Source organism: Diadema setosum, chromosome 2 (genome assembly GCF_964275005.1).
Source record: "Diadema setosum chromosome 2, eeDiaSeto1, whole genome shotgun sequence".
Taxonomy (NCBI): Eukaryota; Metazoa; Echinodermata; class Echinoidea; order Diadematoida; family Diadematidae; genus Diadema; species Diadema setosum.
In genome coordinates this window covers 7765478-7789758 of record NC_092686.1, presented here as the reverse complement: position 1 = coordinate 7789758, position 24281 = coordinate 7765478, and the positions used below count along the sequence as shown (strand labels likewise).

At 37.7% G+C, this 24281-nt stretch overlaps 2 protein-coding genes across 2 annotated transcripts; both read left to right on the top strand.

Annotated features, from left to right (window-relative positions):
- Positions 1 to 9010: 9010 nt before the first annotated feature.
- On the top strand, positions 9011 to 12335 carry LOC140239435 (metalloproteinase inhibitor 1-like). Its single transcript, XM_072319277.1, has 4 exons — positions 9011 to 9414; positions 10026 to 10247; positions 10916 to 11040; positions 11620 to 12335. The coding sequence occupies exons 1-4, from the start codon at positions 9282 to 9284 to the stop codon at positions 12175 to 12177; spliced, it is 1038 nt and encodes a 345-aa protein (XP_072175378.1). The 5' UTR covers positions 9011 to 9281; the 3' UTR covers positions 12178 to 12335.
- An 8135-nt stretch (positions 12336 to 20470) lies between these two features.
- On the top strand, positions 20471 to 23950 carry LOC140238082 (uncharacterized). The gene is made up of 4 exons (XM_072318010.1): positions 20471 to 20618; positions 21575 to 21784; positions 22934 to 23061; positions 23576 to 23950. The coding sequence occupies exons 1-4, from the start codon at positions 20471 to 20473 to the stop codon at positions 23948 to 23950; spliced, it is 861 nt and encodes a 286-aa protein (XP_072174111.1).
- Positions 23951 to 24281: the final 331 nt, after the last annotated feature.

The following is a 24281-nucleotide window of genomic DNA, read 5'->3' as shown; positions in this document are numbered from 1 at the left end:
GCACAGAAGGACAGACATCAAGACAGTTTCCTGCATGCGCTGGATCGAGTTTAGTGACCGGCTCGGGACAGGAACTAATCATCCGAGTGCTCTTTTCCTCATTTACATGACTAACATTCCCATTACAAACAATGCAGATTACAAGAATGAGTGGTGTCTATTTTTCAACCACCCCCATCATCCTATCAATCAACATTACTCCATACCTTCATTAGTCTTTTTGCCATCCATTATGCTTTTACACCTGCAACCATATTCTTTAAAAGCATTTCTGGTTTATAGGCCATTGAAATGTGTGGAAATTATTAAAATAATATGATATTTCTATTGTTTTTCATGTTCTATATGATTTTGAAGAGGATAGATTGAGTTTTTTCACCAATAAAATTTCATTTTGATAAATTTCAACTGATATTATAATATCTCATGCCAAACTCAAGATTTCCTATTGAAAAATGCCTGTCTTTTTTTTAGAAAATATGAAAAATTATATTTTTCTAATTTTACTGTTGTCTAGTTTTTCAAATTTTCTACCTAATTGTGTACATTAGTATCTTAGGAAGTGAATACAGAAATTTCCGGGTATTTATCTCTTCTCATCGCTAAGATGTTTGTGTAATTATGAAGCATGTCTGCACTGTCCATGTATGATATGTGACCGGCGACAACGGTTTCAGGCAAAAGTCGGGAATTTTGAAAATTCATTTTTTCGCTGAATTACATTGCCCATTTCCTAAGCTTTGCATTGATATAAAACACTTGTATTCTTCGGCACCATAAGTGGGCATAGAAAGAGAAATAAAATGTACTTTTTAAGTTGTTAGCCTGACAAAATTGCGAGAAAACAGGCTTTGAAGATTCACCTCTTTCTCAAAGACAATTCCGAGCGGCGATGCGAGGGGAGAATCACCCATCCGTACGATGGTGCCAATCGATGTTAAGCTCCGCCTCTAGCAACCACATCGCCTTCTGATTGGCTCACTGAGAGAGTCAAATTTCCCGGGCACCTTCCTCGGAGCTCAGCGTATGGAGCCGAAAAACAATGCGTTTCGCTCGGGTTTGTTTACAGTACGTCTTTCAAGATGGCGAATACGATAATTGCACGTACAGCTGTATAGTGCACATGTACATGTGTATTTGGTGTACGCATTACGCAATGGCATTCACACGCCATGACCGTGTGCATGTATAGGAGCGGACGGGTGGCAAATCCACACATTTACAAATCGCGTTTTCATTGTGGTTGATTTGTCTTTATCATTGGCGACCCTTTTGAAGGGACAAGATTGCTAGTGCTGGCAAGGGTCACGCTTCCTGTTTGTTTTGCTTTTACAAGACATGCATATGTTGCTTTGTTCGGTGGTGCTAATTAAATAAAAACAAACAAACAAACAAACACGACTCGTTAGTTTGTTGCGATCTTGACGTGTAGTATTTGAATATAATTAGTCACATGTGACCGCTCCTTTCCTCTTATCTACCTTCCATTGGGTCAGTCTGCTGTCATAATTTTTACTACATGTACAAGTTGACAAATTTGAGAATATCTAGTTTTCTTTTCATACGGTTATGTCATGCTACATGATTTTTGTTTCACTTCCGTTGTCGAACATTGCGGTAGAATAGTTTGGAGAGAAAGCCAAACGAAGAGCACGCACTACAGAGCGAGCGTATAAACCACTATAGCAGGAACAATGGAGCATGTAATCGTGCACACGTGGACAAAGCATTCCCCAAACGCTGCAACTGGTGTCTCTGAAAGCCGAATTATGTAAATGTATGCGACGCACCAGCCAATCGCATGCGAGACCCTGCGCCGTAGCAACGCTGGGGATATTGGCGCGGCGTTCGAAAGAAGCTCGAAACTGACAAGTGCGATCCAACATAGGGTGCTTAAAATTCCATTTTCGATAGGAAAAAATTTGTCTTATGCTATGAAATTTAGTGTAGATGTAGAAAAAATATCAAAGATTCGATTTCTGCAAAAAACCTAAATCGACAAAAATAATGGTCAAAATCTTTGTACCCCGCCTAGGAGGGAATTTGCTCTTGCGACTTTTGCCTGAAACCGTTGTCGCGGGTCACATATTTTCTTTTTCCTGTGGTATTTTGTGCAATAAATGCATATTTTGAAATCATTTGTAGCAGCGAACCTTTTTTCTCATGATTAAACTCATGTCTTCTACATTGCCTTGATGAGAATAAATATGTTCCAGTAAAATATCATGAATTTTTGCCAGTTGCCAGCTGATATTGTCAAAAAGGTATAAAACATACCAGTTTACGGGATAAGTACAATGGCATCAAACAGACATGTGGAAAAGCACTTTGGTTGCATGGTAACTTTTTATCCCCCTTCCCTGGTGATGGAATACACAATGAACTTAAAGGGATCTACAGTTTTGGTTGAGACCTAATTTCAGGTTTCTAACATTTTTTTTTTGGTGAGGTAATGAGAAACCTCTTATGAAATATGAAAGATCATGTAATTCTATGACGAATTCAGCATTTATTTGATGAAAATTGGTTTTGAAATGGCTGAGATATCCAAAAAAGAGCAATTCTAACAAAGTGTGGGACCCACACTTTATTACGATTGCTTTGTTTTACTTTTTTTTTTGATGTTTCAGTCATTCCAAACCCCATTTTCATCGAATGAATATTAAATTCCTCTTAAAATGGTATAATCTGTACTATATCATAAGTGTTTTCTTGGCATCTCGCAAAAGTTAAAAGCTCAATTCTCATCTTCACCAATACTGTACAATCCCCACTGACTATTGCAGTCAGATGCCATATCCATCACTTTTTGTTGAGTTTCTGATCAGAAACTTGTGATGTAATGAAGTAAAATGAAACATGATATTTTGCTTGATACTGCAATTTCACATATTTTCCCCTATTTTGTAACGTACCTCAAAATTTGTCCCATTTGTCACTGTTAAAATTGTGATTGTCTACCATGCAACCATAACAAGAGCCAGAAGAGAGACTAAAAAAATGTGTTTACATCTTATCTTTGCCCTCTCGAGCAGGCAAGGGTAACTTTTCATTACTTTAGGCCATAGCAAGTCTGGCACTTGTTTTTTTTTAATGGCATTTTGTGGGGGGTAAATTTTGCCCCACCCCCAAGGGGTCAGATCCCAACCTTGAAGCATCAAGGTCATTGTTCAACAACTGTGCACATGTTTGATTTATGGATAATGCCAGAAATCCTCCTATCAACTGCTGGGCAGAGGGGGATAACAATGAACAAACTTCCTTCTTCAAGATTGCAAAACAGAACTGTTGCCATGGAAATAAGAGTGCATTTCTGATGGAGTAATTAATGGTATTTACGTCTTATCGTCACTGGCTGAAACTCCAAATTATTTCAAGTATGCCAGGGGCAGACGAAATGAACCTCATAAAAATTCCTTTGAAAGAATGTGGACAAATTTCCAGTGAAAACGTGCACGAGTGCACAAGTGTCACTGGACAAGCAAATTACGGAAGCCGCAACTCCATTTTCTCTTTGTTCAGAGAGAATCTGTTTCACAAACACTTCTGCTACCAATAACATCAAGGATACTGGAGACTATTCAATCAGAATGGAATGTACATGATCTTGAAGGAGAGACAATCAAAAAGGAAAGAAGAAATGACAGAACAATGCAAAAATTTGGACTCCATCCTGTATCTTGACAATAAACCTTGACTATAAAATGGGGCATGGATCCATAAAATGTGACGTTCACAGTAAACATCTGTAATGAATGTGGAGAACACATTACATGAGAACACATTACATGATTTGGGCTGTTTCTGTGCAAAATGGGACTAAATTCATGTATTCTTATTTTGGATTTCAGATACTTAAAAAGCAACCAAATCTCCAAAACAACTGATTTGGAAAAAAAAATGTTTGAATATCAACTAGGACTATCGAATAATTAGTCACAATGGGTAGGTGAAAAAATAGACATTTGAAATATTGTACATCCTAAACTGCATGCATAATGTTACCAACTGGCAGAAGATTACCCTCTTTTTTCAAATACATGTTAGCCTGATATAAGTGATTAAACTGAGGTTATTAGGTGCAGTTTGGTGTGTCAAAATGTGGGTAAACAATTATCTGATTTATTCGGCCACCAAGGACACAACGGACGGAGGTGTGTCTCTGCAAAATGGGGATGTTCCGGTTCCGTGGTGCTCACACCCTAAAAGGTACGTTGTAGTTGAAATGAGTATTTACGGAGTCATGATGCAAAGGTGGAAGGCAATGCTAAGGAACACACAGATATTGGAAACAACTGATTTAACAATGCACAGTTCCTGACAGAAAAATCCCCACCAAAAAAAAAAAAATCTTATATAAATATAAAACAATTGACTTGACTATTAAAACATAAAATGCTTAAAGGCGCACCTTTTTTCCTGTTCTTACTTCACACATCATATATAACATCACCATCATCTCTATACACTTACTATCACCATTATGATACTGCATCACCAACCGATAAAGACTATCATTCGTAGAGCTATGATCAAAATTTACAGCATTGCATGTCCTAAGTGAATGAGAAGCCTACATTAAAAAAAGACCATCAAAACAGGACAAACTACTACAAAAATTAGAAAAAAGATAACCTTATTTTTGGGAGCATATAGGTTCAAGAATGTAGTATACTTAATTATAATCAACAATTTACATGAAGACATCATGAAGATATCTTCATTTCTTTATAAACACAACATTTACATTTGCATTGCATTTTTGTTTCTTTTACCTTTAAAGGATAAGTTGTTGAGAAAATAAAGAGAAAACTTTTTTTTTTCATGGCAGCAGTCACATAATCAATATGCTTCTTTATTCAGTAATGAAGTATGCTAATAAAAGTCAACAGGTGCACAAAACATGACCCAAGTATTTTTTTCCAGGAAGTTTGTGGAATCCATTTTTCATATCCTCAATATTTGGGGGAAAAGCCAACCAAAAACCCACAACACTGATCCTACCTTGACAGAACAGATCACCTTTAATCTGTTTAATCCTTTTCAAGTGTGACGCTTCCCTGACTTTTCGGCTAAAATGGTGTGTGCCCATGACAAAACCGACCTAAACCAACCTAGTCATCCTTTTGTGTTCCAGTCGTTGCCATGGGTGACGGTGCATCGGCGCTTAATACGCAAAAGCTGCTCATCCTTGATTCCCTTAGCTTCTTTCAACACCTGTGGAAGTCTTTAATGCAATCAAAGGATTGGAAACGCATTATATATGTAATATCCATCCAAGCTTGTCTTAAGAAGGTCCCCAAATAGTCCGAAGGTTGATGGGATTTTGTCAAATTAATGTTTAAAGACACTGCATAATCATCGATGCCAAAAGAACACACCATTTCCGATTGATATATACACGTGTTCTGTCGAAATTCATCTAAAAATACTTGTTGCTCTGTGTGTCAGCACTATTGTTTTCTTTTCATGGCAGGTTCTTTGCCAGAGATGTAATTGATAATCCTAATAAGCCGACAAGTCTCTGTCAACAAATTAACATTGTAACATGACAGACATTTGGAAGAGCAACATCTAACCACAGAGAGATGGACATATTATCTGGCTAAGAGTAAAAGTGTTGTTGAATTTATTGTTTGTCTGTTTGTATGTTTGTGTATTTGTTTGATTGCTTTAGACAGGGGTAGTTATAAATATTACAGGACACAGCATCCTCCTGTCTCCATTACAGTACAGAATGCACTGTTCTGATTTTTGTGGGAAAATGAGACTTGTAAACATGCAAAGAAAGACAAAAATTGACAATATCACTACTTACTAGTCCCTAGGAATAAAAAAAATATTTCTGAAGAAAACTTAACTATGGCAAGATTCTGCAAAATCAATCTATGTCAGTCATACAGACAAAAATCAATGAAAGGAAAAAAAAAAAAAGAATATGGACATGACAGCGATGAGTGAAAATACAGACTACATTTCCACAGATCTGATAAAAAATAGTCTGGGAGAATAGAAAAAATTGGACACTCCCATGAGAAATTCGTAGTGAAGAGGATGGCAGATACGTTGGGTGCTCGAAACAGATCTGTACTCTCATCTCTGTCTTCCTTTACAGGATCTCACTTCTTGAAAATTCCCGAAAGTTTGTGGATATTTCGCCATGACGATTGAAGCGATAAAACAAGGCCAGCAAACCATATCACCATTATCAGCTTCTCAGTGAGTTCGGGGAAATTAGGAGTGACTCAGTTTAGAGCGAGCAGCCCTCTGCAACAATTGGCCCTCCCTTTTGACAACATTAGTGTTGACAGTCTCAGCAGTGTTCAACAAAGACAAGCTTTGCCTCCTTTTCTTCATTGTGAAACCTTGCCTTCAGATGTCAAAATCCTTCCAGCAAATAGCATTCAAAAAGTTTAGAACCAAGGTTTAGATTTTCTTTTCCATCCCATTTTTTTTTTCATTTGCTCCGTGCATACAACCTTTTTAAAGTTGCATCCAGCAATCAAAAGACATGAACAGTAATGATCACTGAACAAATACCACAAATATGTAATTGTTCTCCCCTTTATTCAAGAGGGGCAAAAGGAATTGCACAAATAAGCATTGTCTTTACACTGTTGTTTTTAGGGACAAAAATATTTGTGCATTTTCCTTATACATGCAAGTAGAAAGGAGAAGAGTTTGTTCTCCAAGTTAAAAGTTATCTTGAAAGATTTATGTCCAAGGAGCAATGGGACAAATGTCATGTCATGCAGTGTCAACAAACAGTGGGAAAAGAAAGTAGCAAGAGAGAGAGGAGGGGAGGAAAGGGAAGAAGTGAAGGAGGGGAGGTGGAGAGGGAAGGGGGAGACAGGAGGGGTGAGATGGGGATGGGTGTGGAGGATGTGGTAGAGTAGTCTACTGGCCAATCTTTGAAGATTTCCTTTCATCAATGTCATGTTCAATTTACATCTAAACTATCAAGTAATGATTTTGTAACTACCCTCTTTACTTTCCTGAAGAGATTGACAAAACAAAGCCCCCCCCCACAAAATATCAATTGATGTAAGATATCATGTACTATTGAAAAGTTAAAAATTATCGTACTTTTGTTCTGAAGTGTACTGACAATTTTGCTCGAAAAATTCCTCCGCATGTCATTGGAGTCTAATCATTACCTATTTTATGCATACTAGTGGAAAATAGAAATCTGTCTTTAAAAGAATTATTTGCTAATCTTACACAGAATCTAAGGAAGAGATAAAGTCCATCTTGATATAAAAATTTACTACACCAATGGTCATTATTTTTTGTTGAATACTTATGTTGGAATCAAAATGGTTGATATGATTACAAATCTGCCAGAGAATTGTTATATTTTACATCTTATTCATGATTTCTATCTTCATATTTTTTATTTCTCTCTCAGGGAAGTGATTTTGCCACCTAAAACACATCTGAGTTTTGATTTCACAGCTCTGGTTTCCGTCAAAGTAACACTGTTTTGATATCTCGGTGGATTGGCCAAATTGGGTGTCTGCAGGAAATCCATGTCTTCCATGTTGTTTGCGTGGTGTGCTCTGTCAACTTCGGCACACAGGTAAATGACTTCCCCCCTTCGGGGATGAAACAAACATTTTCAGCATCGACGGAACAAGATGATAGAAGACTAAGAGTAGGACAGAAAAGGAAAGACAATCCCCCAAGCCGAATGTTTTTAAGGGCATGACGCTTCTCCCATATTAATCACCAGATAGACATGGAACGCGATTGAAAACAAATTGTGGGGGTACTGCACTGTGATACCCACTGCCCTACCTGCGGATATCCTAAATTTAGGTAGTATTGTCTGAGTGAAAAATTTTGGTGGAGCAGTGTGCAACAAAACAAGTGATGCTCAGGGCATTTTTAGTGAAAAAAGAAAGAAAGAAAGAAAGAACAAAAAATGAGATTTATGTACCAGCAATACCTTCCTCTTCGGTGTCTTTGGGAATGATGAAAACAGAAAACCAAGCAAACAAACATCACAACGGAATACTAAACCGTCTAGACATCAGATGGAGATAAAACAGGACAAAATCACAACCAAGGAATAAACAAAACTTTACAGCAAAATGCTTATTTTTTAAAGTTTCCTGTGACCTGCTATAAATAGTCTAAAGCATGAGAAACTGGAAACTTGGACCATTAGTTTGTGTCTGTGTATTCTCCACCCGCTGAGACTGCAAGACAAAAGAAGAAAAAAAAAAGAGAAAAGAAATATGGAAAGCAAGAGCGAGAGAGGAAAGATGTGATGTTAATCCAAATATGGAACAGATTTAGCCCTGCCCATTTCATAGATGGGTCACTTTACTGGAGAGAGAGAGAGAGAGGGTATGGGTATCACCCCAAGGCGAAAGGCAACACCCACGCGAAACTTACGAACTTAAAAAGTTGAATTAACATTCCATTCTTGTCGTTCACCTACTCATTAGTCCAGCAATGTCTCAGACTGACCTCTCTGCTACCGGATCAGGTTTTTTAGTTTTGAATGTTTTTCTCCTCTCACTCTCTTTTAATGCTCATATGTTTGTTTGCATGTCTTTTTGTGATGACAAAAGTTCAGATGAACGGGGACAGGAAGGTGAACAAACAATGTGTAACACTTTCCTCGGAAGCTAGACAGCCCCGGTTGAAGTGGCTGAGGTATGTACGTGGTGAGAGTTATTGGGGGAACTCGTGAGAGAGGACGAGAGAGAGAGGAAAAGAGAGGGAGACTGCGTCACATATGAGTGTCTGTCTGCACCCAGTGGTACACCAGTTGAGGAAAAAAAAAAGAAAAAAGGCCCACACACTTTTTTATTACTCTCGTCTTTTGAGTAAACCCTAGACAGCGTGTGTGAAATGCGCCGAGGAGGAAGTGCCGAGTGTCGGGGCAAAACTTGGACGTCACAGCGCGTCCGGGGGCTCTGTTTGGCTGGGAAATTTTGCATAAATAAGGATCGCCGAGCTGCAGTTGGCCAACAGTTGCTTGCTAGCAGCCAACCAGACACAACCAAGAGAGAGAGAGAACAGAGCAAAGTGGAGTAGAGAAACCAAAAGGACCCAGGGAGAGAGAAAAGCTTGGCGATCTTCACATTCAGCTCATCAATTAAATTTCCTGCTCTTACTACAAGGAGACCTTTATATAAAACAACCTGTGGCACATCCTCATCATTTGGAAATTCAAAGTTGCAATCTGCGCTCAACTTTAGACAACTGTGTGCTATTTGAAAGATTATCTTCATCTTCGAAAAAAATAACTGTGAGACAACACCATCGACATGGCTCCAAAGTCTGCACTCATCAGCCTCATCCTCTTCATCATGGGAATGATCTGTGTTTCCACGGTGACGGCCAGTTGTGCATCTTGCCCGATCCAGCATCCCCAGCAAAAGTTCTGCTCCGCTCATTTTGGTGAGTTTTCTTACTTACTTTTGAGAATTAAAAAAAAAATGCATTTTTGGTGACATATTTCATTCTTACTATCAAGTCTATTTTCACATTCTTGTGTAATTTGGTCCATTCTATGACTCTTCAGCAACTCCTCTTTTTTAACCCAATATATGGCCATTTGATTTACAATGCGACAAGTAAACAAAATTTACTCCAGCATTGAATGATCTGAACAACTTTCAAACAATAATGGAAAATAATTCTGACATGCATTTCAGTTGTTTGATGCAATGGCAATATCTTGCAGATGTACTTTTGAAAAAAAAAAAAACCCAACAAGTTTCTTTACCAAACTATTTTATCTATCATATTCACGTCTTGTGGAATGCCTGGGAATGATGGAAAAACTCCTATCTAATTGCTTTTAACTTGACTCTGCACGCACACATACAAACACAAACTGATATTTTTGCAATTTTTTCAAATGATAACGGAGAAGAATAGCACACATTATGTATACACACTGTGTCAATACTCTGTGAAAGGGAGAAAAGAGAGAGAGAAAGAAAAGAATAACATATCTCACTCAGCCACCTAAACAATAACCCCTTTTTTCCCATTCATTCCCACAGTATTCAAGGTGAGACCCAAGTCTGTTCAGTACATTGGTCTGAACGGCAAACCTGTGCGCTACTCCTCCCATGCCTACGATGTGGAGTACCAAGTAAAAGTGGAGACGATCTTTAAAGGGGAGGAGCACATCCCGGGAAAGACTCGCACCGTATCCATCTACTCACCAAGAAATGTTTGCAACATTGACACATTGGAAATGGGAGTTCGATACCTCATCAGTGGTGAGTACAAGTTTAAATTGTGACCTTTTCTTTCCAAAATTATTTGAAATATAGTTTCAAAGATGTTCTGTTTCGTCATTAAGAGAAGAACTCTATGAAACATAGGAGGGAACAACCCACACAGTATTCGACCTCAACAACCCTTGATCAATACAGATTAAGAACATATAATCATTATGCAAGAAAGTCATAATTTCTGTTGAAAGGTTGTTATCTTAATGCATTAGATTTTTATTTTTTTTTTGTCAAAACAGTCATTCAAAACTTTGTCAAGTTTTGAATTTGAGTTCCTTTACAAAAGTATTTCTTTTTTAATATCCAGAAAGTATACCTTGTTATTCAAATTCTATTTCATCATTGCTTTTAAGGAATGGCCATTTTTAAACTTTACCTGATAATCATTAAAGAGAGTCAGCTTTGTTTTGTCATAAATTGAAAAAAACAAATCAAAACAACACAATAAAAAGATTGACAAAATTAGCTTTAAAATAATCTCATGAGTGAGTGAACTTTCAAAGATGTTGTGGAAATTTTTATGGGAATACCAATGCTTGCATTTCAGTGCAGGAAGTCAACTCTTTGATAAGGTGTACGTACATTGTTTTCAACAATTGTGGAATAGTCCGTTGATCTCATCTTTATTTTTGGTATTTGTCGTTGGCTTGCAGGTAGGATGCGGGGAGACAAGATGGAAGTGACCACCTGTGGCATGGTAGAAAAGTGGTCTGACCTCACCCCAGCCCAGCGGAGGGGCATCAGGGGAGCTTATGGCACACAATGTTCCAGCTGCAGGGTGAGTATTTCTCTCTCTCCTTACCAAAAAAAAAAAAAAAAAAAAAAAAAAAAAAATCATAACAATCCATCATCTAAAAGTCCACCTCTTCTGGCATTCATTTTTAGTTAAAGAAAGATTTTAATTCGTGACCCCCCCCCCCCCAAAAAAAAAAAATAAAGAAAGGTATTTTCAAGTATCAAGAATATTTCTGAAACTGATAAACATTTGAGTATCTATTAAAGTGAAGTAAGTTTCCTCAACTGTTGATTTCAAATACTAATCATAATTCAGATAACTGCACTTAAGATGTCTATATCTGCAGATGTTGGATGCTAGTTTCTTGCAACTCTTTTCTGGAACTGTAACAACCATTCAATAAATTTGATACTCTTTCCCACAACAGTTGAATATTTCAAATACCCCCCCCCCAAAAAAAAAAGAAAAAAAAAGAAAAATACATTTTTTTTTTTGCAATGAAGTAGCATTGCTGTTGGTCACTCTATGCTCTGAAAGAAAAAAAAAAGGTTTAATGAATGATGCCAAAAAATATCAAAGATGCTCAAGTCTTGCTATTCTTTTCCTCTCTTACTCTCACAGATCCGAGGATCCACTGTCATGAGTTATTATGGTGGCAGCGAGATCATTGACGAGATGAGCTCCGGCCTCTGGAGCAAGCAGGATTGCTTCTACAACCCCCTGGCTTCTGTCACATTTGGCAGCGAGGACTGCGAGAACAAGCACAGCTTTTGCATGAAGCAGGCCGATGGCGGGTGTGCCTGGGAGGGGCTCGAGCCTTACAACGAGTGCTTCCGCCAGCGCGAGTACAAGTGGCAGCTAATGCAGTTCGCCGAGGTTGGACTCGCTGCTTGGACCTGCCCGGAGCAGTGCAAGAACCTCTCACCACGCCGCCTCAAGTATAAGTGCAAGAAGGCCACGAGGAAGCTTCCCCCCTGCAGCGAGACCCGGGAGGCCGTCCGCACTTTCGCGCCGGACACCGCCAGGGAAATCGTGCGCACGGTGGACCCCTCGTCCATCCAGGAAAGTGCACGGACGGCCGCTCCATTGTCCAACGTGGTGACTCAGTCAGCTTTTGTTGCAGACGAGTCCCCGGAGATTGTCAATGCCTTGTCTCCCATGTTTGACAGAGAGGCTTAGAGATTTTTTTTCCTGACTCCTCTGAACTGACTGATTGATCCTGCCAAATTATTCTTACTTCCCACATTGAAAACAACAACACCAGAAACGGGTAGTATGCTTTGTGTGTTTTTTCCACATTCCCACTCACACGAGATTGGTGACAAAAAAGGCCTTTTTTTAAAGCAAGAAAAGATATCTGCCTGGAAGAAAAGAACAAACATGCAGCAATGAAAGTTTTGGCCACTGATTTATTGAGAACAACACAAATGTTCAGCAATATTCTTCACAGAACTTAGAGCATCAACGAACCTCAGTGCATTGCACAAGTCTTTTTAATGAGACCATTGATTGATAATTGGTGGCCTTGTTACTTCAAACCGGCCGGATTTGTTTGATTTCATCTAAATTAGTTTTGAGTATTCACCATGACTGTGAGGGGAATTGATGGAACTATATTGCATGATCTATTTTGTTTTTCAAAATGCTGCTTTCACAGCAATGGTACCAGGGTATTATGTCATATGATCTATATTTGTAAATATTGCTCAGACTTTTTCCTTCACTTTGTGCTGCAATATTGTCACATTACAATATGTTTCATTGTGATTCATTATGTTTTATCATGTTTTCTGTCATATTTCATGCACACTCAAAGTAAAAGAAGTGCAAGGCGATGTCGTTGAAATCACAGAAAAGTGTGAAATGGTTCCATCCAAAGTATTCTTTGAACTGATAGTGAAATGAGTGGAAAAGTGAAGAGTCTTTTACATTGCTTTGTGTCTCAACTGGATTAGCTTTAACCTAACATGTCCACTAAAGCCACAGAGACAATGCCTAAACGACATGTTCATGATAGGCAATACAAGAAAATTGAAAAAAAAAATCTCAACTATTAGCATGTGTATAAATGACAAATTTGTACTGAGCAAGACACATTGTTTAAAGATTCAAATTATATGAAAAAAAAAAAATATGTAACAATATCTCAAACTAATCCACATGAAAAAAATGAAAAAAAAAAGAGGGAGAAAAATGAATATCAATGATTTATGATTTTTGTTTTCACAGTTTATGAAGGAAATTGTTTTTCTTCTCTACTCTGACTTGTCTCTACTCAGTGATGTGTAAATAGTCATATCTATCTTCCAATGTTGTAAATAATGATCTAACCCATCCCTTCTTCTATATGTGTTATTTATTACTTCTTATAATTCTCTTTTACTTCACCACTTGGCAGCTGACTGTATTGGTGTATGTTCTTGTCATGTTTGTATCTGGATTAATAAAGAATGATATATCTTCCTTCAAATTTTCACTTTGAATATCATGATTGTTTCTTGCACATCATGCATGGCTGTGGTTCATGTGAATGTCGTCAGTGCTTGAGAGTCTTAATGATTCTTTTTTGTATGGAGAGAGATGAGAGATTGAGAGAAGGAGAGAGGGAGGAGAAAGAGAAGAGAGTAAAGAGAGATAGTCATAGATGTATAAAAAAAAATGAAATAATCTAAAAAAAGTCAAATAATCTAAGTGTCCAATTCATATGAATATATAAATGTAAACATACATACATGCATACTATATGCATATATATATATATATATATATATATATATATATATATATATATATATATATATATATATTTGTGTGTGTGTGTGTGTGTGTCTGCAGTGAGTAACTGTATGCACAGAATGTGTTCAACATTCCTTTTACCTATTTACCACATTGAGGAGGGGCTGATTTTGCTACAAAACACATTTTCCATAGACACCTGCCCAGTATACTCGCGACTAGTCTTCAACAAGTTAACACAGACTAGGACTTGATAAATAAGTTTTTTTTCCCCCTTCTTGGTTGCTTGACTAATTGAAATTCACTCCTGCAAGTTATCAAAAATCTTGCAAAACGAGCAGGCAGAACTGATTTAATAAACAAGAGGTACAATTATTCTTTAAATTCAAATTTCAGAACAAACACTGGCGCACAGTGATTACTGAAAGTATGACATATAAAAGTGCTAAATTTGACATTTACTTTGACCATTTCTTGTGTATAATCACCAGCAGTCAGTGAACCTGACAACATTATTTTGGATTAAAAAAGTGCGTTTAGCCCTGACATCTTGCAAAATATTAAGTCAACACGTTGTGACACAACTGCACAATCATGTAGAACCATAACAAGCAGTCGGCTGAAAGAGTTACTAGTAAGTGCTGTGTAACACAAACACACAAACAGGGGGTCCTGTCTCAAATGCACCCGTCTCTAAGTCAATTATTTTCCCTTTAGCATGATAAACATGGGTATGAACTTTGATCCATGACATGTGCAGGAGAAAAGGAATAGCAAAACACGAAAAGAGAGAATTATATCAGGTGATTGAACTATTAAATAACTTTTTTTGTTGCTGTGGAGAAGCCTAAAAGCACAGGGAAAGTTCTGCAGGCTTGTTTCTATCTGCTTCTAATCAAGCTATTTTCAATATTTGACAAGTTTGCTAAAATTGTGCATAATCACATGTAAAAAGTGTGCCTTAAGCATCCTTGGTGCCATGGTTGGTATAGAGGAGGAAATATAGTCTAGTCATTCCCTGTACACAGATCATGCCTTAAAAAAAAAAGAAATGTAGGTTTAGGACCACATAAGTGCATATGCAAAATATGTACAAGTATCCCAAGCGATTTGTTTTCTAATCATACAATATCAATGCCATGTCTAAGACTTTAAAGGTACTGTTTACCATTGTGAGTAATGAATTAAAAGATGTTCGAGATATCACGTTTGATGAATATGTGTAGTTCAGTTGTATCACAAAACATCCTACCACATAGAAATTATGCAAGAAAGTCTAAAATATAAGGAGATATCACTATTTTTTTATAAGCCATAACTGTACACAGTTTAGTCTAGAATCATTTCTATCATAACTCTTGTTCACATTTTGTATATTCAATAATACTACACATTGACTATACTGATCCAAATCTTTATATTGGTAATTTCTTTCCCTTACTCAGATTGAAGAACTATTCTAAAGCACTAAAGCTGGGTTTTTGTTTCATTTGCAAATGGTAAATAATGCCTTTAAGAATGTTATATTATGTACTCTCTGGTTTCCTGCAGTATGAAAAAAAAAGATTGTTAATGCTCTTCTTATGAAGACATACAAAAAAAGAACACTAAATACAAATAAATATTATGAGGTAATATTTGAGATGAAAGATAAAACTTGGAAAGCAATGGACAAATATGATCTGGTAGAATATCTTAAAACAAGCAGTATGTAATTATTTTGTCAAGATTATGACAAATATGATCTGGTAGAATATCTTAAAACAGGAAGTATGTAATTATTTTGTAAAGATTTTGACCATCACTTTGATGACTGATAAGTTCACAAACAAGGTCAGTAATTATATCATCTGACACAATAAATATCATGGCAATTTAAAGTCCTGCTCAAATTTCACTATTAAAATGCCCCAAATCACTGATTTATGGCTATATAGATCTCTTTTAGGAATAGACAGATGGGCCAAATGTGACAGCATCTGCTTTCTGCTCAGCATGCATGCTGACGTTTTTCTTTGCTGACTGGCACAGGTATCTGGAAACTACTCACCAGTGAGCTGATATCCAATTCCCGTAATCTTTATTAGGCCCGTTCACAAACAACGAAAATCGAAATTTCAATCGCGATCCAAATTTTGATTTTTTTTTCGACCGTTCATACACAGGGAAAAATCGCACTTCGTAGCAAGGAAAGAACGATCAGTGGCCAAACTGCGCATGCGCGAATCTTGCATGACCGAAGACTGACCCCGCCGCAGTCCCAATAGAGTTTCGCACGCGCTACGAACGATGGGATTAAAAATACCGATTTCCGAATCTCGATCGCGCTCACACACACGACGCTTGGCAAAATAATCGCGATTATTCTGAAAAATCGCACTAATAGTGCGAGTTGGATCGCGATAAGGATCGCGGTAATTAGTGAGATTTTTCTGTCCACACTGGAAAAAATTTCGAAATTTTGATCGCGATAAGAAAATCGATTTTTAAATCGCACTTTTTCCCTTGTGTGTGAACGGGCCTATTGTGTCACTATGGCCTTGCTGTTGAACTGAGGCACATAGCTACATCTGGTCCCATTTCATAAAACTTGTTATCGGTAACAACTGCCACATTTCTATGACAAATTTGCTCTCAACCAATCGGATGCAAGGATTTCAGTAGTTTATAACAACCATCATAACTTGCTATTGATATTACGTTTTATGAAATGGGGACCCGAGTGGGCTTGCTCATTTTATAACTAAGTCAAGTTTGGATAGATTACTGGATGTTGCTGGAAAAAAAAAGAAGCTTCGCAAAATAAGCTAAATGCCTTGGCACAAAAAGGGTTAATTATCCATTCTCTGGGGATAGGAATATCACAGATAATACTCATGTTACATTGCACACTAAACTTAGATTTAATGCAAACAAGAGAAGGAGACTGATTAGATATGAAAAAAAAAAATGACAGGCATTGCAGAAAGATATATGATCCATCCAGAAATATATCGCCCAGGTGCTACATAAATTATTGTGGATGAGGAGCCTGATCTGTCAATTTAATGGGTAGGGGGGTTTTACCGGATGATTTATCAATAAGCCTATTTTGCGCAATTTCATCAGGGGATAAGATAACCAGAGAGATGTTGACACACAAACATGTTCTTTGGGCAAAAGGTTGAGGGCAGTGTTTTATGTACCACTTAAACAGAGGCTTCTAGTATGTTTCATATCTTGTACATAAAGATACTGATACCCCTATACATTCCTGCTTTTTCCATTTTATGTGTACAAAGAAAAAAAAAAAGAAGGAAAACCAACCCTCAACATGATAAGGCAGAAGATGCACATTGCATTTGCAGTAGGACAGAAAGTGAGTCACCCCTTTCAACATCAAATCCACCAGCTAATCTCACCTTCAAGTGAACCAATACCCTGGAAATCAAATTTGGGTTCAGCTAGAATACACACACACACACACACACAAACAAACAAAGCAAAACCAAACAAAACAAAAAACCAAAACAAAAAACCAAAGTCCCCAGCCATAATTCACCTGTGATAGCCCCTGAAAGTATCATTTCGATAAACCAGATCATATCTCTATAAAAATTTGGCACTTGTGCTCCGTGCATTAAAAGGGGACCCAAACCCAAAGAGCAATATGGAGTGAGTGAAAGCAGCAACATTAGTAGAATACAACAGTGAAAGTTTGAGGAAAATTGGAAAATCAATGCAAAAGTTAAGAATTTTTAAAGTTTTGGTGTTGGAACCGCTGGATGAGGAGACTACTATATGTTATGACGTATGTGTGGACAACAATATAAAGACAATATAAAAAAAATCCACAAAAATTCAATTTTCTAGCATTATGAAAGAGCACTTGACTAGCCTCTTTTAGAAAGCATGGGGAATAATTGCTACCCTAAACATATGTCAGTATCAAGTTGATGGAATGTGTAATTTTCATTAAAAAATGATTTTTTTTTTGTTGTTGTTGTGGAACTAAGGAACATTTGGTTCATATGATTGCATAAACCATCTCTTCCATTTTTTTTCCTATTTTTTTTTTTCTATTCATCTATTCTAGGAAAACCTGTTTGACTTCCTTTGATTCTTTTCATTTAGATATGGAGAGTAGAAAAGGATGCACCAAGGGATAAATGGAAGAAGTCCATCTATCTCACACTTTATGTAAATACAAAACAGCTAAATCCTTTTCCGTCTTCCTATGTGTAGTAAGAAGCTTAGGTATAACTTCCCTAAATCTATCCCCTTGGTTCTCAAGGTACCAGTATTCCTTTTCCTTGAAAAGGAGGGGACCTTCATGCCTAAATGATATCAAAATCCTCTTTGCTAATCCAATGAGAGGGATGCACTGGTCTGAGACACCAATTGTTGGACAAAGCTGTTGACAGTGGAGTGCCCATAGAAAAGCCATACAAGGTGATCTTCCATGCATATCAAACACTGCTTCCCATCCCTTTTCATCAATGCCCTGCTGGGTGGACAGAGACACTTTCAATGCTCATGTTATTCATCAAGATCCCCCTTTTTTATGCAACAGGGGTCTATACTTCTCAAGCTGAGGGCAAAGTTTCAGCTTTAATACAGGCAAGTGGTGGTGGCAAGACCCACTGGTTACCCGCCCATATGCTGTCGTGAGTGTACAAACAGCTCGGGTAAGTTGTGAGATTCTTTTATGTGAATTATACTGGCTTACCCTTTCTACATTTGATGTGGAACATCGAGCTTTACAAGTTTTTGTCAGTGATTCTAATACTGCGGTTAGTTCTACAAGCTTTGTAGCATTAAGACATCCAAGACCAACTAGGCTAATGCTTGCTTACACGCATGGCTGTTTGTCACACAGGCAGGAGTAACAAATGTGCACAGACTCAGTGCTTGTCCTAGAAATTAACATTAAAAAAAAAATCACTTTTCATTGCAAAATCATTTTAATCAAGGAAAATTGCAATGTCTTAACTTTTTAATGGTGGTATAGTCCCTCCTGATCCTAACTTACAATTATTCATGTCTACATCTATATGCATTGCACACTTGAAATTGATACCAAGATAAGGTATTGATGGGAACAGGACTTGGATTACATAATTGTAGAGTCATGAGCACATATATTGTTTCATTCATGTTTTCCATAAGTTTTATAATCTTGTGGTATCCTTAATATGTACTCACATCACTCGCATCACTCAGCCACTATGGCCTGAATTCACGAAGGTGGTACAAATGAAACTATGGTTTAAACCATGGACAAAAACCACGGAGCGCCAAGTGTCCCACGGAATATTTTGTCACGAAATTGGTCATTTTGTCGACAAAATGACTGTTTCATTAATAAAATTATCATTTTGAGGACGAAATGTTCATTTAGTTCAAATGTCATTTCGTTACAAAATAATCATTCCATCCACGAACTGTCTGATTTCGTAACGAAATATTCCATGTGACACTTGGGGCTCCATGGTTTTTGTCCGTGGTTTAAACCATGGTTTCATTTGTACCACCTTCGTGAATTCGGGCCTAAAAGTGTAATCTGTATTTCATATCATAAGTACTGCCTGTCTATACTGCACAGACACTCACTAGTCCCAGAGTGATGGATCCTGCAAGTACTGATGCAAATGCAGAAGACAAAGTAACTATCATAACAGGAACCTGCAAAATCTTCATTAATATGCAACTTCAAAGATTTTTTTTTCTATTGTCACATGACTGCATTACCACTTAGTGTAAAAGTTGAAATTTTTGTGGTGTTGAAATTTTCGCGAATTTGGCACAACCACAAACTAGCGCGAAAATAAAAGCATGCAAATATTTTTGAATGCCTTACATTCCAGCAGTTCATGTCTTGATTCCGCGGAATTAAAAACAAGCAAAACTTATCTTACCTGACCGAGTACGAAAAATTACTCGCGCAAAAATATCCACTTATACAATAGTGCATTATATTTCAATGTTATGTCGATAAAAATCCTTGCATCAATATCTGTGTGTATGCACATGTGCACACACATCCATTTCCAGACTGAAAGGCATGCACAGTAAAATCACCATTTTTACTTCAAATCAGCTTTCATTTCAACAGAACATTTTTGTCCTGTGATAATGACAAAAATATGCTAGATTTGGAACATATCTGGACTTGCCAGTTCAGCTGGTACCCCTTGCCAATGCGAAGAAAGTCCAGTCACTTTGAGTTCAGCATGTCCTCTTGTTTTTAATCCTTATTTTTAGTAACAAAATTCTTTAAAGGGGATGGCTAGTAACTGATCAGTGGGAATGCTGGAGGATGATTGTTCCAGTCCTTGTGGGATTCATTTAAGAGTACATTATATATCTATTGTTGTGTGATTCTTTTTTTTTTTGTGCTCAGAATGGTCTCATATTCAAGTAATGTGCAGTTTAATGTTTCCAGGTTAGCATGCCTGTACAGTGACAGGGAATTAAACTGCGCATTACTTGAATATGAGACCATTCTGACGCAAACAATTTTCACACAACAATAGATATATAATGTACTCTTAAATGAATCCCACAAGGATTGGAACAATCATCCCCTAGCATTCCCACTGATTCCCACTGATAAGTTACTAGCCATCCCCCCTTTAAGATACATTTTTTTTAAATGCCATCTGTGAAAATCAACCAGTTGGTGTTCTTTTTCCTCTTATTCTTTCCCCTAGCATCACCACATCCAAGACTGCATCCCTCTCACATCATGTTCACCATGGCAACAAAGATGCAACTCCTCCCCCTGTGCATGCTGCTCCTCCTTGGTTGCCAAGCACCAGTGGATGCTCGTGCTCTGACACCATATGACTGCAAGGTCTGCCCCACCCAGCACCCCCAACATCTGTTATGCAGTGCCAATGTGGGTAAGTTGGGAAGAAGACTGCTTTCTTTAATTTTTCCTTTGAATTTTCCCAAGGCATAAAACAAATAAAATACAATCCCATCCCTCTAATTAATAATGATATGCTATTCATCCACCAGCCACCATCGACACCTAACCCATGTAAAGTCCTTTACATTCCTTTAGTTCACAATTCTTTCAGGGCTCCACACTAACTTTTACTTTTGGTGGCCCAAAGGCAGACATCCGACCTTTTTTGGTGGCCCGATCAGGCTACCACATTCTTAATTTCTGAAATTTTGGTGGCCCGACGTACGTTTTTGGTGGCCCCGGGCCACCGGGCCATCGTTAGTGTCAAGCCCTGCCTTTCCATATTTCTTTCCTCTCTCTTCTATTTCGGCCCCCTCATGTCTTTACAGGAATATGAAGAAGAACACATCATGTGAAGTTGTTCTGTTATTTTGGACATTTCTGGCCCAAGTAGCTAGTGATGAGCTTCTTAATTATTTTCATGCCCACTTCTAATGCATGCATCAAAGATGTGCAAGGACTCAATGTCTTAAAAGCCTACAAACAAGTGGATTTCTTCATCAAAATAAACTGTGCTATCTATTTCAAAAATAACAATGCAAACTGTTATCAATAATAATTGTACATTCATGCATTGACTTGCATTTGTCTATAGATACATGTATCATCAACAGTGCCACACAATTTGAATGACTACTAAGCGAAACTGTGGATTGGTCAGCTAGAAATTAATGTTTGGAATCAGTATCACATAACAATTCTAACAACTGGAATACCTGGTACTGTAAGTAAGGGGATACTGTGTGTGCATTTGTGGGTGGGGGGGGGGGGGTGGGGGTGGGAGAGGAGGAGAAGGAGAAAGGAGGTACATTGTGTGTGTATTTGTGTGTATGTGTGTCTGTCTGTCTGAGTCAGTTATATAACTATTATTTTTATGCTCTTTGTCAGCCTTTAGGGGGTCTATACGAGCAGTGGATTTCCTTGATGCCAACGAGGATGTTGTACCCTCCAACGTGAGCACACAGGTGCGGTACCAGGCCCGAGTTACTGTGCCCTACAAGAACACCGTGTTGAACGGATGGGTCACATTCTACAGTTCACTAAATGATGACTGTGCCATCCCAACCCTGGACTTGTGGAGGCATTTCCTCATAGCAGGTATGTATACATGTAGAAACATTTGAGGTACAGAACTTTTGTAAATGAAATGGCTAACCATGAAAAAGAAATACAAGTTTATGCCATATAAACATGCACTGTGTAGACAAACATTTTTGTGAGTCTCAGCTCATCACAAAATTCATGCAAGTTTCATCTACATAAGAATTAATGGTCTTACATTAAGTGCGATGCAGGGCATTGTGTCTTTGTGGTTCCATACTGAAATCTTGTATTTCTCTTTGGCAACTGATGATATAAATACTGAAATTGTGGAAATCAGACAGAGATTTACTGTAAAAAGATTTAGTAATTTCGAGGCTTTTGTAAACTTGGAAACTAAAACAACTGTGTATCAATATCAAGTGGTTGAAATGGATGTCAGGTATTTTTCTTTCAATTCTACCTTTATGGAACACTAACAATGAATAGTACAATCATGACACAAAGATAATTGTAATAAACCAAGCCACATACACTATGCGGTATCTGGGACTTAAAGGTATAACACAATTTTCAGAAGGGCTGAAAATTCATCATCCACTCTTTGAAATTTGCCCTGTAATACATCAGAAGGGTCGACCATGAAACTTTGTCTGATATGCCAGGATAATTACCCCATTCAGGATGAGTCTCATATATACAGTACTTGTGCAAATGTCTATGGAAAATGTGTGTTGTAGCAAAATCAGCCTGTACTAAATGGGTTTATTATTTTGGAGCATTTTTGAGATTTAAAAGTGTAAAGTAATTTTATCATTTGCGTATGACTTAGTTCCTAAAGCATCTTCCTCCATTCAATAGTTGGTAGGTAGAATGTTAATAATCAATTATGAAAAAAAAAATGTACTAACCACAACTTGGTATGCTCTGAGACTATGTGGTACTTCCAGCAAACCTTTTTGGCTAATATTTTGCATTTTTTGTCATTACCCAGTTGAAATCGTGCTATGACTGCATTGTACAGCATGTTTCCCATACAATGTACATATGTATAGGCCTACAATTTAGAGGAAAAATTGACAGCTCTGCAAACATATGGCAAGTATGATTATCTTTATAGTCAATTTAAAAATGGAGTGGTATTATTATTGCACTTTCAAGAACATTTCTATGCTCCTATCTTTGCTCAATTCAACTTGTCTTCAGGCATCATGAGAGATGGTCGACTAACCCTTACACCGTGCGACAGCCTGCAAATAGTTCTTGCAAATTTGACCGACTACCAGCACAATGCCTTCAACGGAGGGTACCTGCAACACTGTGATTACTGCAAGGTATACTGGGATAGGTGTCACTCGAACCACTGGACAGGAATTGAGTTTTATTCTTACTGAATTATAACTTTTTTTGTATTTTTCCTTTTTCTTGGATGCCACAGGTCAGTTGATGAAATGTAGATAATGGTAAATGAGGAAGGAATATAAGGTAAAAGCATGAAGAATTACTTTTGTGCTTATTGAAGTGCATGTAATGAGTTCGATGATACCAGGATGAGGCTAGAGTACCATGGTAGTGCTTTTTATGGAAGAAATATACATTTCCACCTAGACTGATAAGTCATGAACATGTAAATACACAAAAGGGAACTTTTCATTACTTTGCATGACACTTGTTAAAACAGCATGCAGATAGCCAATGCTGGTGCATTATGTGAACAGTCTTTAATCAATAACTTCTCTTAGAAGACAATTTAATATTGCATTTAAATATCAAATGCCATTCTGCCATAAAAATTATATTCAAATTCAACTTTTCTTCATCTGAATAGTATGAATTCTCTGCTTTTAGATTCAAGGTGCCGACAGGACCAAATACATTGGAGGGATATTGGCTGAACAGGGTCTAGAGTCGGGCTACTGGAGCTCCCAGACCTGCTTCTACAACCCAGCGCCATCACAACGCTTCGGCGGGGAGGACTGCGAGACCCGATACTCCATGTGTCGCCCCCATCCCCAGACGGCCAAGTGCCAGTGGGAGGGCGGGGATGACTACTTCAACTGCTTTCAGGAACGTGAGGATGCCTGGTTCAGACAAGAGGGGGCGCTGTCTCCTTCAGGCTACACCTGCCGCTCAGAGTGCGACTCACAGCCCCACCTGCTCTTAAAGCTGCGGTGCATACGAGAGACAACCAAGTTGGAAGATGAGGGCAATGACCCTTGCTAGGTGGTGGAGAATCTCTCTCTTCTCTCTCTCTTCTTTTACTTTTGATGGCTTTTAACTTTACTCACAAAACTTTTGAGACAGGGAGCTTTTGACATAAAACAAAAATATCTTAAAAGCTTGAAATAAAAGATATAACACCAGTGGTTTTGTAGTCATTAAATTCAAAAGTTCAGCTCTTTATTTTAGGGTAATCCCAAATGCTTCACCGAGTCAAACAGAAACTGACACAATTTCATTTCTACCTGGTAAGTTGAGAAGCAGTTCAGTTATATGCTTGACAATTGCCCATTAACTGGCAAAGGCAAAGTATACATTACATTTGGATGATATT